The 15,000-nt window shown below is 40.0% G+C and overlaps 3 protein-coding genes across 5 annotated transcripts in view; all 3 read left to right on the top strand.

The window, feature by feature from the left end:
* tab1 (TGF-beta activated kinase 1/MAP3K7 binding protein 1) overlaps positions 1 to 8,478 on the top strand; it is a 22,253-nt gene extending 13,775 nt beyond the window's left edge. The window contains exons 9-12 of one of the 2 annotated variants that reach the window (XR_013822466.1): positions 2,089 to 2,302; positions 2,675 to 2,828; positions 3,765 to 4,090; positions 5,349 to 8,478. Coding sequence is in view for 1 of the 2 variants with exons in the window: in XM_079883000.1 (XP_079739126.1) it covers positions 2,089 to 2,302; positions 2,675 to 2,828; positions 3,765 to 3,975 (579 nt within the window). In the remaining variant the exon portion in view is untranslated. Of the gene's footprint in view, positions 1 to 2,088; positions 2,303 to 2,674; positions 2,829 to 3,764; positions 4,725 to 5,348 lie in introns of those variants that run through there. The other variant, XM_079883000.1, reaches the window with a different exon arrangement.
* atf4a (activating transcription factor 4a) overlaps positions 1 to 15,000 on the top strand; it is a 265,767-nt gene that overhangs the window by 75,688 nt on the left and 175,079 nt on the right. The window lies entirely within an intron of this gene.
* mgat3b (beta-1,4-mannosyl-glycoprotein 4-beta-N-acetylglucosaminyltransferase b) overlaps positions 8,065 to 15,000 on the top strand; it is a 29,205-nt gene continuing 22,269 nt past the window's right edge. Inside the window, exon 1 of one of the 2 annotated variants that reach the window (XM_079882998.1) lies at positions 8,065 to 8,510. The gene's annotated coding sequence lies outside the window, so the exon portion shown is untranslated. Of the gene's footprint in view, positions 8,511 to 8,557; positions 8,776 to 15,000 lie in introns of those variants that run through there. The other variant, XM_079882999.1, reaches the window with a different exon arrangement.

Below are 15,000 nucleotides of genomic sequence, written 5' to 3'. Positions count from 1 at the left end.
TGAAATTGCAATGAAGTCAGTGTGAAAGTGAAGTTGTGCTGGTCTTCTCTATTGTGTCGTATATCGAGTGAATCGCTTCTGGAACGAGAACAAATGTGGGCGGGGCTTGATTGTGTCTGTGGGGAATTGATTGGATGGTTGTGGTTTGCTATTGGCTGATCTCATGTGAGTGACAGGTTATAGCCCCGCCCTCGTCATCAGAGAAGAGACGCTGAAGAGGAACTTATTCTGGTTCAGGATTTACTCTGGTGCTCTTCGCGTATCAGGCAAAAATTACCCAAATTATTTTTTTTTATTTCAATGAAATGAATGTACTATATTTGATAGTACATATAAAAAAAATCCATTTATTAACTTTTTGAGCATAGACCTGAAAATTTGGTGCTCTTCGTTTCGGAGTCACACGTGTTATCTTCCCGGTCAAAAGTGACCGGACACCTAAAAATGAAAGTTCCTCCACCCCAGTAAAACCAATGCAATTTATTTTTGTTCTATAATATTTTTTCTTTTTAATTTTGTATTTTGAGAGAATTTGATGTTACTTATTAATATTTATGCAATATTTATGGTCCATTTTTGCCATTGAAATTAATACAAAAATTTGTTTTCTAATTTTTTTTAATATTTCTTCAATTATTGCAGTATTTCTGATTAATATAGAGACTGGGCCTTTTAAATTATTATTTTTTTGTCAGCTTAGCGCCACCTGTTGATAAAAATTAAATATTACGTGTTATTGCATGGGTTTACCACTAGATGCCTGTATAGCTCTCTATGGAGAGGCTTGTGAATTCTCTAGTTGTTTTTGGACCATATTACTTACTTTTAAGATGAGAATTTGAATGTATTTTTTAGAAATTCTCAAATAAAACTTTTTGCCATGGCTTATACATTTTTTTTTTTTATAAATTTGATGTTTGTACAAATACAGCAGCCGCACACTCAAACACTGTGCAAGATCAATTGTAAAAATAAATTTGATGTGAAGTGTACACGTTTTTGCATTATTACTACAGTCAAACCTGAATACAGAGAAAGCATTTTGTTACAGGTAACATTATGATTCATTAAAAATTATTATTATTTTAATAATTTTAATAATAATTATATATTTAAATATTATAAATATTAATTATGTTATGTTTTCCACTCTTGATGTTTTAGAGTGTCACCCCTTCATTGCTGAGCACTTTTTTTTCTGCATCGTGGACGATTTGTAGAGATTTTTTGTGTTTTTTGTCAATTTCCCATTCATTTCCTATGGTCGGTCATTTTTGACCGAAGAGCACAAGTGTGACTATTTTTTTACGACCACTTAGCATGCTTGGATCATGACCTAATTTTGTTCACATACCTAATGCCATAAAAGTCACCAAGTTTCGGAACATTCCGATGAAGCTGTGATTTCTAACAATTCAAAAAAGAAAATTTTTCGGTCAGAAATGACCGAAGAGCATTAAACTGTCGGAAATCTCGAATGCTTTAAAGCAACAGACTTAAGTTTGATTTATTGCAGATTATTGCTGAAGTGAAAAAAGTTAAAAAAAAATGAAATTTACAGAATTTTACTTTTATTGTTATTAAAAATGCACAAAAATACTATTTAAAAATTTTATATGAAATATATACTTTGAAAAACACATTTTACTCTAAAACAGCAAGAAAATCAAAGTCATAAATCTAAACAAATTGTGTTCCAAATCTGAGGTTGATAAATAAATGATCTTTCAGTGAGAGTGTGTTCGGCTGCAGTACCAAACGCTTCCACTAGAGGAAACTCGACTCATTCATTTCCAATGCGTTATTTTAGACCGCGAGGAGCACAAGTGCGACTATTGTTTTCAGGACCATTTAACCTTTTCAAATGATGTCCATGATTTTTTTCTTGTGTGTGTGTGTGTGTTCACACAACAAGTGCCACAACCTTTACCAAGTTACGTACCATTCCGATCAAGTAAAAAAATTATAATAATTTTGATGGTGACTTTAAATTAGAGCTACCGAACTAAACTCCCCTATTTCTGAGGCTCCAAAAACAATGGCATAGATTTGATGTCCTGAACTACATTTCCCATGATGCCCTGTCAGGAGGTGGTTGCCATGGTAGCAGCGGAGTTGGCCCAGCAGGGCACCCTGGAGGCGGCGGCTCAGTCGGTGGTGGAGCGAGTCAAACGCCTTCATCATGACGTGTACGTGAGCGGCAGACAGAGAGCAACACACTGCGCCAAACATGAGGACATGACTTTACTGATCAGAGTCATCAACGACACACTCGTGGACGGCTCTCTCACGCCCACACAAGGTGAACACAACCACTGCTGTTATCCTCTGACTAACACGACTGAAACATCTCTGTTATTATCCTTTACTAACACGACTGAAACATCTCTGTTATTATCCTTTACTAACACGACTGAAACATCTCTGTTATTATCCTTTACTAACACGACTGAAACATCTCTGTTATTATCCTTTACTAACACGACTGAAACATCTCTGTTATTTTAAATAAAGCTGAAATTTGACAAAATTCACTACCAGTCAAAAGTTTTGGATCAGGAAGATTTTTAATGTTTTTAACAGAAGTCTCTTCTGCTCATCAAAGCTGCATTTATTTGATCAAATGATTGATTGATCAAATGAATGATTGGTTTGTGTGTGTGTGTGTTCGCAGGCGGGCGGATCTACCCCGTGTCGGTGCCGTACTCGAACCATCAGAGCACCAGTAAGACCAGCGTCACACTGTCTCTGGTCATGCCGGCGCAGGGAACACTGACCAACGGCTCCAACACAGCGTCCACACTGGAGGGAGACACGCCTACCGCTGGGTAACACACACACACACACACACACACACACACACACACTCACACCCACACCCACACACCAACCGCTGGGTAACACACACACACTTACACCCACACACCAACTGCTGGGTAACACACACACACTTACATCCACACACCAACCGCTGGGTAACACACACACACTTACATCCACACACCAACCGCTTGGTAACACACACACACTTACACCCACACACCAACCGCTGGGTAACACACACACACACTTACTAACTAAATCAAAATTAGAAAAATAAATAATATATAATAATATATATTTTTTAAATGTTGAATTTCAGTTTATTTCAAGTAATGTTTTAGTTAACTATGATAACCCTACGCCTCAGCAACTGTAGTTTCCTAAACCTGAATCAGTTTATAACCGTGTACAGATAAATAACACACACTCTCTCCCCACGGCCCCTCACTTAACTGTAGTCTAATGACTCCTCTGATTCCCCTGACCGTAGAAACCTTACAGCCTATCAGTGAGAGTCCTGACCCCGCCCCCACCTGTGTCTCTGACTCCGCCCCCATCCTCACCTGTGTCTCTGACCCCGCCCCCATCCTCACCTGTGTCTCTGACCCCACCCCCATCATTACTTGTGTCTCTGACCCCGCCCCCATCCTCACCTGTGTCTTTGACCCCACCCCTCTCTCTGTCTCTGACCCCGCCCCTGTTCTCACCTGTGTCTCTTACCCCGCCCCCACCGATGTTTCTGACTCCGCCCCCATCCTCAACTGTGTCTCTGACTCCGCCCCCATCCTCACCTGTATCTTTGACCCCACCCCACTCTCTGTCTCTGTCCCCGCCCCCATCCTCACCTGGGTCCCTGACCCCGCCCCCATCCTCACCTGTGTCTCTGACTCCGCCCCTCGCCCTGACTCCGCCCCTCTCTCTCTCTGTGCCCCGCCCCTCAGCCAGAGTCCCACAGCGACGCTGCAGTCGACGAACACACACACTCAGAGCTCCAGCTCCAGCTCGGGGGACGGCAGCCTGTTCCGGCGCAGCCAAGCGGCTCAACCCGACGAGACGGGCCGCGTGCCGCCATATGTGGACTTCAGCCAGTTCTACCGGCTCTGGGGGATGGACCACAGCGACGGCCCATCGGGAGAGATGGGCCCGCAGTGATGGGACACACACGAGCCCGTCGAGGGTTGTGAACTCTGGGTCTGTGGTTAAAGGGATAGTTCAGTTTAAAATGAAAATTAGCCCATGATTTACTCACCCTGAACTCATCCTAGGTGTATATGACATTCTTCTTTCAGACGAACACAATCTGAGTTATATTAAATAATGTCCTGGCTCTTCCAAGCTTTATAATGGCAGTGAATGGCCGTTTCTGTTTTGAAGTCCATAAAAGTCCATCTATCCATCAAAAAGTCCATCTAAAAGTGCATCTATCCATCATAAAAGTCCATGTATCCATCATAAAAGTGCATCTATCCATCATAAAAGTCCATGTATCCATCATAAAAGTCCATCTATCCATGATAAAAGTGCATCTATCCATGATAAAAGTGCATCTATCCATCATAAAAGTCCATCTATCCATTATAAAAGTGCATCTGTCCATCATAAAAGTGCATCTATCCATCATAAAAGTGCATCTATCCATCATAAAAGTCCATCTATCATCATAAAAGTGCATATATTAAAAGTGCATCTGTCCATCATAAAAGTGCATATATTAAAAGTCCATCTATCCATCATAAAAGTGCATCTATCCATCATAAAAGTGCATCTATCCATCATAAAAGTGCATCTATCCATCATAAAAGTGCATCTGTCCATCATAAAAGTGCATCTGTCCATCATAAAAGTGCATCTGTCCATCATAAAAGTGCATCTATCCATCATAAAAGTGCATCTATCCATCATAAAAGTGCATCTATCCATCATAAAAGTGCATCTATCCATCATAAAAGTGCATCTGTCCATCATAAAAGTGCATCTGTCCATCATAAAAGTGCATCTATCATCATAAAAGTGCATATATTAAAAGTGCATCTGTCCATCATAAAAGTGCATCTATTAAAAGTGCATCTGTCCATCATAAAAGTGCATCTATTAAAAGTCCATCTATCATCATAAAAGTGCATCTATCCATCATAAAAGTGCATCTGTCCATCATAAAAGTGCATCTGTCCATCATAAAAGTCCATCTGTCCATCATAAAAGTGCATCTGTCCATCATAAAAGTGCATCTATCCATCATAAAAGTGCATCTATCCATCATAAAAGTGCATCTGTCAATCATAAGTCCATCTGTCCATCATAAAAGTGCATCTTTCCATTATAAAGTGCTCCACAGGCTCCAGGGTGTTAATAAAGGCCTTATAAAGTGAAGAGATGCACTTTTATGATGGATAGATGCACTTTTATGATGGACAGATGCACTTTTATGATGGATAGATGCACTTTTATGGACTTCCAAACAGAAACAGCCATTCACTGCCATTATAAAGCTTGGAAGAGCCAGGACATTATTTAATATAACTCAGATTGTGTTCGTCTGAGAGAAGAATGTCATATACACCTAGGATGAGTTGAGGGCGAGTAAATCATGGGCTAATTTTCATTTTGGGCTGAACTATCCCTTTAAAGGATGATTGTGGACCATGTGCATTAACAGAAGAGCTCGACGGTATCAAAGGGAAAAGCATCTCAGTGTCAGCGGAGACGCTGATTGTGTTCGTTCAGAATGACGTGTGTGTTATTATCACAGTGCTGTCCTTGAGTTTTATAACCGTTCATTTCTCTGAGCTTCTTTCTGCTTCTGTGAAGTCTGACGTCTGTTTTCTGTAAGATAAGCAAGAGCAGTTAAACCTGCGTGTGTGTGTGTGTGTGTGTGTGTGTGTTTTCTGTTTCCTGTAATAAAAGTAGAGGCTCTTATTTCCGGCTCGATTTTTCTTAGAGATGCACTGATATGAACATTTTGGCCGATACCGATAACCGATAATTCTTTATATATGAAAGCCGATAATCCATATATTGGCCAATAAATCTAAATCCAAATTTGTATATCCTGATTACAAAAACAAGTCTCACCATAAAAGCCATGTCTCAAGCACACAATTATAATGTTCTATAATTAATTCTGTTAATTTTATGTAGCTTCTATGTCAGACTTGCGCTGCTCATGTTGCACTGAACCGTATTTTCCTTTTTGATGTGATTCCCATCATATTTCAAGCAAGTCAAAACCATCATGACGAACAGTGCGCATCTGAAGAGTCTCATAATCCATTATTCATCAGCTTTAATATATCAGCCAAAGTTTCTTATTGTGCTGATAACGATAACATTTAAAATGAACATATATCGGCAGATAATGATGCCTTTAAATGTCTGATCTTCATGAATTTCAAGATGCATTTGCAGGATTTGCAGTGTGTTTCTTAGGATGAGCCACAAGGTGGCGCTATAACAAGTGGATCTGCTTCCATCTCAGGCAAGACTCTTTGTTTTAAATTTCCTTGAAAACACATGATTCTGTAATGATGAATCCTCTAATGGAAAAACCCTTAGCAAAACACACACTCATTGGTGTTCATGAAACCACTTTACACATCAAGTCCTGCTTTTACTGTCGGTGTCCGGATCAGATGTCAGATGCTAGTTTCGCTTTTACAAAGAAGAACTGAAAGGTTGTCAGATGTTTCATAAGTTCTTCATGATCTGTCAACCTCAGAGTCAAGCATTTTTCACTTAGATCAGTTTATTTTCTGTGGGGTTTGAAACTTCTGCACACAAAAAATAAATATATATTTGGTCATTTTTCTTTAAATAACTTTGGGCTGAATCGCTGATTTTGAGAAATGCTGCCAACACTCCAAATTATAAAAATATATTTTTAATTATTGAATCAAATTAGTCATATAACAGGTTTCAACATACAGAGGAAAGAATGCTTCAAACTATAGATATTGCATTATCATATCCGCAAACATCTGAAGGATAAACGAGCAAAACAAAAAAAAAGAAATAAAAGCAACAAGCAACTTTATTTTCATTTTTTTAATATAGACGCATTTAAGATGGGAAGATTATACATTATAAAGAATTTCTACATAAAGTTTAATTTTAATTAATTTTGTCATTAATTAACATTAAGCACTTTTGTAACAATATGCATTGTGCAATTTTTTTGTTTATAGATGTAATATTTACCATACTAAGTGTAGAAGTTCACAATATATCCTTTCAGGAATCATTTATAATTAACATTTCTTGGGGCAAATAGAAAAGAACTAACATCAGACCAACCCAATATATCATTATTTAATTTTTGTATCAAATGTTTGAAGGAAAAAAAAAAAAAAACATTAGCAACAATTATCATCATTGTCATAACACAACACAACAATACTCCAGCGTCCTTCAGTCCACATTCAGTTCCTCACATTTGTAAGGAATGTTACATATTTGATAACGGGAAGAAACCATAACAGGGTTGTGTTAAAAATGAGGAACTCAAAAACATTACATTTTTAGATAATTAAAACTACTCATTCTCTACAATTAATGCATATAACAATTACTACGTAGTTGAATTATCTTCATTTCTTGATATAGTTGAGAAGGTGACGTAAAACAAACCAAAATCACATTACAAATGTTTTATGTGTCTAAAAACAGCGAGTTTTCATATGTAGGTGAGATCATAGTTTGCGCTTTCCGTGCTAAAATATCAGTCAGTGTTTTCTATGAAGCCTATATACAAATATGTATCTCAGAAAAGGTTCAGATGAGGTCACTTCCTGTGCGTCACAATTATAAGGAATGTTACATATTTGGTAAGAGGAAGAAACTCCTGCAGTAAAAGGTTTTTTTTGTTGTTTTTTGTTAAAAAAAAAAAAAAAAAAAAACCTTAAGGAACTAAATTCACTCAATCACTAAAATAAATGAATATAATAATTACTAGTCCTACGTTGTTGAATTATCTTAATTTCTGGATAGAGAAGGAGTAAAACACCATACATTACAGATGTTTTATGTGTCCAAAAACAACTAGTTTTCATATGAGAGGTTCATTTAGGTGAGATGATTACATTGCGCTCTATGTGCTAAAAGATAAATCCGTGTTATATATGTAAATGAAGCATGATAAAAGTGTTAAACAGAAGCTATTGTGATGAAGAATAACGCGCGGATGATGAAGAGCAGCGCGTGAGAGGATGCTGAAGTGATCCGCTGGTTGTCGCACTCGGCGTGTGTGTGTGTGTGTGTGTGTGTGTGTGTGTGTGTGTGTGTGTCGGTGGTCCGGAGGGCGGAGCTGCGGGTCTCTCTCTCGGTACCGACGGACACACACACACACACACACACCGAACACTGCTGGGCGGAAGAGCGTCATCTCAGCAGAAAACACACCGAGAGAGAAGCACTGAAGCTCGGGCTCCGCGCGCCCGTTCACGGAGATCTAGCGGGACTCGCGTCGACGCATCGAGAGCGCGTTTCTCTCCTATTCTTCTGCGCCTTGCGATGGATTTACACACAGACGCCCGAGACGCGTGCGATCCGCCCGCATCACCGGCCGCGCGTCACTGAAGCATCATCCGCGAGATCCGACGCTCCGATGCGAACAAAAGCTTCGGTTCGCCCGCCTTCACCTCCACCCTGAGCCTCCATCCGCAATGAACATCTAGAGGAGCGTCAGGCGATGGGTGAGACACACACACACACACACACACACACACACACACACACAGGTCGCGAGGATGGAGAGCGGCATCTGTTCGGTCAGAAAGCAAAACCAAAAACATCACGGGCGTCTTATTAAGGTCCAATAACACGCGCTGCTGCTGTGCTATTAATATTCCTGATGTTGATTTGCTTCCCGGCTTGATCTGATGTTGTTGTGTGTCTCGGAACGAGCAGATTATGTTGGCAAACCCAAATATCAACTTGCTTTTGCTTCTCTGGTGACGGGTGAGTCAAATATATAAGTGAAGCATTGTGTTGCTGGTGAAACCGCACAGGCCTCCGTCAGCTACAATCCGGATTCTGATTCGGTTTGACTTCAGATCTGTGTGGAAACATAATTTCAGATTCATAAATATGATCGGAACTTGTAATTTAAATATATATAATTGAAGCATTTTGTTGGGGGAAACCGCACAGGCCTCCGTCCGCCACAATCCAGATTCTGATTCGGTTTGACTTCGGATCTGTGTGGAAACATAATTTCAGATTCATAAGAACATGTCTAACTCTGACTCAGAAGTTTTTTCTGACCTAAAAATAAGAAATTATATATATTTATATAAAGAAAATTAAGCTTACTTTTAGCACCATTAACATGCTATCAATTGTGGCAAATTTAAATTATGATGTTTTCATTTTAAATGTTGATTATCATTAGTTTATCAACATGCAATAAAACACTGTGTACTTTACTAGACTTAGACTATTGACTTTGCAATTTTAATAAGACTGTTCAAATATTAAAATCAAGTCTTGTGTTTGCGTTAAAGTAGAGGAGTTTGGGGAGATCTCAATAGTTCTAAAATGGGCTTCATATAATATATTTTCTCATTTTACTCTTTTGGTTTTGAGTCGTCCGTGTTCTCTCGGGGTTTGATGAGGCGGATGTTAGTTCAGAGAACCAGACCGGCTCTATTCTCTGTTCTGGTTCTGCTTGGTCGTGTTCTAGGTAATGATGTGGATTGAGTTTCAGCTCACAGGTGACTGACCTACAGCACTGGAGTGTGTGTGTGTGTGTGTGTGTGTGAACACGCGGTCAGCAGATGTTGTCATCATCAGCTCATGGTGTCTAACAGACGTGATGTCAGCCTGAGGAAATCTACATTTGGATGATAGTTTGATCACAGGGTGAAGAGTTTAGATGACGGAGGGCGGGATGAACAGATACAGAAAGAGAGCGAGGCTGAAGGACGTCGAGGTGCTCGTGTTTAAAGCTGAGCACAGATGATTGTTCACTGGATGTAATTGTCATTTAATTTATGTTTGAGTGTTCAAACTTTACTGAATGTTCTATGAAGACACACTGTGGCGTTCAGAACTCGCTTAGGTCGTGTTTCCACCGAAGCGTTTTGTGTGTCTGCTTCTTGTCGTTGGTATTAGTCCCGCCCCTCCACTGTGATTGGACGGCTGGGTAAAAAATGAAAGTAATGCGTTTTACTCAAAGTTGAACTTTTTTTTTTAACTCTCAGCGTCTGGAAAAAACGGCAAGCTGTTTTGATAGTTATGAATAGTTTACTCAAATGCAGGAATTAAACGCCACTACTCTAACGGCACGTTTACACGACAACAATGTACTAAAAACAGATTTTTTTTTCCTTCGCATTTTTCGCATACGGTCAAATGCAAGTTGCATTTGCAAAGTTTCGCAAAGTTGGTCAAAACGATCCCCGTTCACACGGATCCACAAACACGATTAGAAACGCTGTATTCTGCTGCCAGGCCAGTAGGTGGCGATGCCGATGTGAAGAAACACTACGCATATTTAGATTGAACACGCAACATGACGACACCGTTTTCACGAAATCACGTTTTTGTGGTTTACACAGAGACAATAACAGTATCATTTCTTAAAAGATGTTTTTAAAAGTTTGAGTTTTCAGGCCCTCAAAACATTGTTGTCGAGTAAATGAACGATCAAAACGCATAAAAAGTTTTTAGTTTTTAGTCGTAAACGATGTCGCGTAAACGGCCGCTCGGTGTATCTGGCTTCAGTCGGAATATTTCTGTTGATAGAGTCAGTGCATATAGACTTAGTAACTCTGATGTATAAAATGTAAGTTATTTAATATGAAAAGTTACTTTCCTTAGTTACTTTAGACGTCATGAAGAACAGAGAGATGAAAGACTAAATTATGACTGTTTGATTGACTTACACTTACTTCATACTTGATATTAAGTTACCCTTCATTTAATTCAGATTTTAAAGTAACTTTGACACATATACTACCAATAATGAATTATGAATCAGCTAAATTGCACACATGGAATTAAGTCAAATCCACTTAACTTAAGTAAAATTAAGTCAATACATGCATTTTTTATTTTATGAATATTATTATGAATTAATTATTATCAAATTATTAGTGTAATTCACACACAAATGTAAACTTGTGTAAAACACATTGTGATAAAATGTTCAGCAATTGTGTTTCTTCAGATCATTTTAATGAAGTAAAATGTATGAAATATTTCATGTAGAGAAAAAATGTCAAAGATAAACAAAAGTTTTGTTCTGTTGACTTTTGCTATATAGAATTATTTGTATTTTGTTTGGAACATGTTTGGAATAAGTGGTGTGTGTGTGGGTGTGTGTGAGTGTAAGTGTGTGTGCGAGTGTGTCTGTGTGAAGTGTGTGTGTGAGAGTGCGTGCTTGTGTGTGTGTGAGTGTGTGAGAGTTTGTGCGAGTGTGTCTGTGTGAGTGTGCGTGTGAGAGTGCGTGCTTGTGAGAGTGAGTGATATAGTGGTGTGTGTGCGATGTGTGTGTTTCTCACACGTATCCAGTGCGTCAGGCGTGTGAGTGTTTTGTGCGTCGGTGTCGTCTTACAGCTCGTCCCGAACACACACACCTACTGCAGCCAAAATGGTGCTGACCTGTTTTTGACCTCCGAGTGTATGTGGAGCCGACGCCTGATGGAACAACCCACTCGCTTCCCGTCAGCGGGGGGATCTCACACACACACACACACACACACACACACACACACACACACACACACACACACACACACACACCCACATCAGCTTCCTGTCTCAGAGCCTGATATCTTCTCCGTCCAGTATCTGAGAGTTACAGTTATAACAGATTCATAAACACACTCATGTCCAGGAAAGTCTGTTTAAGAGCCAATCACAGCAAAGATGAATGTATTTGAAGTGACGGGCCAATCAGATGTGACTGTGGGGGCGGAGCTAGTGTGACATGACAGGAATAGAACTCAAAGTTTCCTGCCAGTGTTCACACTCAGATTTACATTATTTGAATTACTTTAATGAGGCGTTTCTTCCTCCTGGTCGGGTTTAGAGCGGCTGATAGTGGATCAGATCTGTATAAATGCAGACATTTAAAACCGTCAGACATTTACAAGAGTAAAACTCAACTGAGACACACAAACAAACCGCCCCAGACAGACAGCAGGACTATAATCAGAGGGTTTATCTGTGGTTAATGGACGCATCGAGCTCAACACACCTGATGTGTGTGTGTGTGTGTGTTTCGAGCGTTCGTGATGTGAGGATTGTTGTGGTCTGGGAAGGAGGCGTCAGTGAATGTGTGTTTGATTCCTGCACTGGAACATGAGATGATTCGCTCTCAGGGCCGTTGTGTAGTTGTGTCACAGTGTGCACTAGATGATTACACTACACTACGCTCATTTATGAGCTTTGAATGTGTTTTCTGATCTGTAGTTCTAGTCTGAAAATGATGATCACTAACTGGAGGTTTGATCAGTTTGAGTTCTAGTGACTAAAGATGCAAACTTGTTTAAAGTTCAGATAATATGTAAATCTTTCATGAGGTTCAGGGTGTGTCCCACAGATATCAGGTGTTCACCGTCACCAGACCGGCTCATCCTCACTTCAGCCCGTTTATAATGTAGCTTTAGTCCATAATGAAGGCTTTTATGCCTATCCAAAGGTGATGTAGTCTGTATTTTACAGTGAAGATGAAATGATCAAGCCAAGTCAATTATTTTAGTCCATTATTTCCAGTCAATTTTATCCATTTTGCAAAAAGTTTAGAGTATTTAATTCTGTGCATTAAAGACACATGAAACGCTGCCTGTGAAATTAACCTCAGTTTTATCTGATATGTAATGTATAGAATGTTATCAAACACAACAAAACATATGATGAGTTTTTATGAAAGTGTATCTGAAAGAGTTTGGTTGGGGGTGTGTGTGTGTGTGTGTGTGTGTGTGTGTGTGTGTGTGTGTGTGTGTGTGTGTGTGTGTGTGTGTGTGTGTGTGTGGGGTGGGGGGGGGGGGTTAACTGTCATCGCCAGTGGCCCATGCATATCGACTGTCACTAAAGATCAGTGGTAAAACGTGAGGTGACATGCAAATGGGGAAAAAAACATGCGAATAGAAAAAAACACCCACAAATGAAGAAAACATCTTGATCAGTTTCACAACACACGTGTGCTCCAAATACTCATAACACTACCAAATACAGAAACGCGCTGCAAATAACACAGACCACAACGGAAATGTTTCCAGGGGAACCAAATAAGTGCCGAACCCGGCTGGGACGTGCTTTGAACCCATTTGGCTTGATGTCCTTAGTGGTGGAACTTATAATGAAGTAATAAAAGTGTAATGTTTAATATCTGTAAAAGAAATGAAGGTGGATTTGGGGTTGTGAACTTGCCCGGAAGACGAAAATAGCGGAAAAAAAACTAACATTTAACCATTTTCCCTCTACTATTAAACCTAACAGATGCTAGCATTGTCTTCAGTGATGTTCAACACACACACCTCTGTTAAGATCTCAGAAAATTTGGTTTAGGGTTTCATGACCCTTTAATGAGAATCTAATGAAAGTTACCAATTAGAATAATGAGAATAACAGACAAACACAAGAGGAAAGTGTCTGTTCGCACACAGTCATGAAAGTTAAAATGTGTCTGTCACACAATGCAGAAAACTCTTAATGCTCCTAAAATAAGCTTAAAGAGGATCTAATGTGCTTTATTCTACCTTTCTTTAGTGTGTAATGTTGATGTTTGATCATGAAGTTCTTCTCTATATCAGTGTCAGTGTTTCTGAACTCCTGAAACGCCTCCACTGTAGTCTCGAGTTTCTTCCGGGAACGAACACATCACAATATTCCTCATTATAATAATTAATGCGCAGAATAAAGGGGCGGGGCCTGGTTGAGTTAGTTAGTAGTGTGTTAAACTGGTGGTTATGGTAAGGGGCGGGACATTTCCCAAACACGACCAATCACAACACACTGCTCCAGCCGACCAATCAGAGCACAGTGTGCTTTTCAGGAGGAGGGGCTTCATAGAGACAGGAAGTGAACAGAGCGTTACTGACAGACTGGGAAGAGAGGAGCCGCAACAATGGAGAATATGAGGAGAATAATCAACATTCAAGCAGGAAAACCTGTTCTAGTAGAGCCTGAAACAACATCAAGACTTTATCAACGGCGTAATAGGTCCTCTTTCATTTTATTTATGCAATATATATATTGAGCATTTCTGTAGGACGGGGTGAAGCGCTGGACCCACATTCGGACTGAAGGAGCGTTTTTGTGGATTGGGCAGATGTTGAGCGGCTAGAGAATGAGCTCTATTGTACACTCAGACAGACACACACACACACACACACACACATTGTTCAAGACTGAGTTTGGCTCCGCCACACTTTTGGTGACACATGATGTGTGACGTGTGTTTCCATGGTGACATACGTGACGCAGCGGGAGACTGAAGGGTTCAGTGTTGGGCTGACTGAGACATTCACACGCTTCACACACACTCGCGCGGGTCACTGTCTGGAGATCAGACTCACACACACACATTCTGTGTTATTACTGCTGTTAGTCACGCATCACTGTGATTCCTCAGATCATCTGTGGTGATGAGGAGAGTCTGCTGGTACTTTAAAGGATCAGACGCACCATTTTCAGCCGCTAGAAACTCAGCAGCCGCAGTGCAACACTCATTACCACTCAGAACACCTTAACAACCCCATAGCAACACCCTACCAACCACAATGCAACATTCATTACCTCTCAGAACACCTTAACAACCCCATAGCAACATCCAACCAATCACAGCGCATTAGAACACTATAGAGCCAGCATAGCAACACCATAGTAACTACCCAGAACACCCTAACAATCATAGTGCAACACTCATTACCACTCAGAACACCTTAACAACCCCATAGCAACACCCTACCAACCACAGCGCAACACTTAATCATAAACAACACCATAGCAACGCCCGGAACACCCTACCAACCGCAATGCAACACTTAATCATAAACAACACCATAGCAACGCCCGGAACACCCTAACAACCACAGTGCAACACTCATTACCACTCAGAACACCTTAATAACCCCATAGCAACACCCTACCAACCACAGCGCATTAGAACACTATAGAGCCAGCATAGCAACACCATAGTAACTACCCAGAACACCCTAACAATCATAGTGCAAC

This window comes from Squalius cephalus (genome assembly GCF_949319135.1).
Source record: "Squalius cephalus genome assembly, chromosome: 10".
Lineage (NCBI taxonomy): Eukaryota > Metazoa > Chordata > Actinopteri > Cypriniformes > Leuciscidae > Squalius > Squalius cephalus.
Note: the sequence above shows the minus strand (reverse complement) of the source record. Positions and strands in the feature narration are given on the sequence as shown.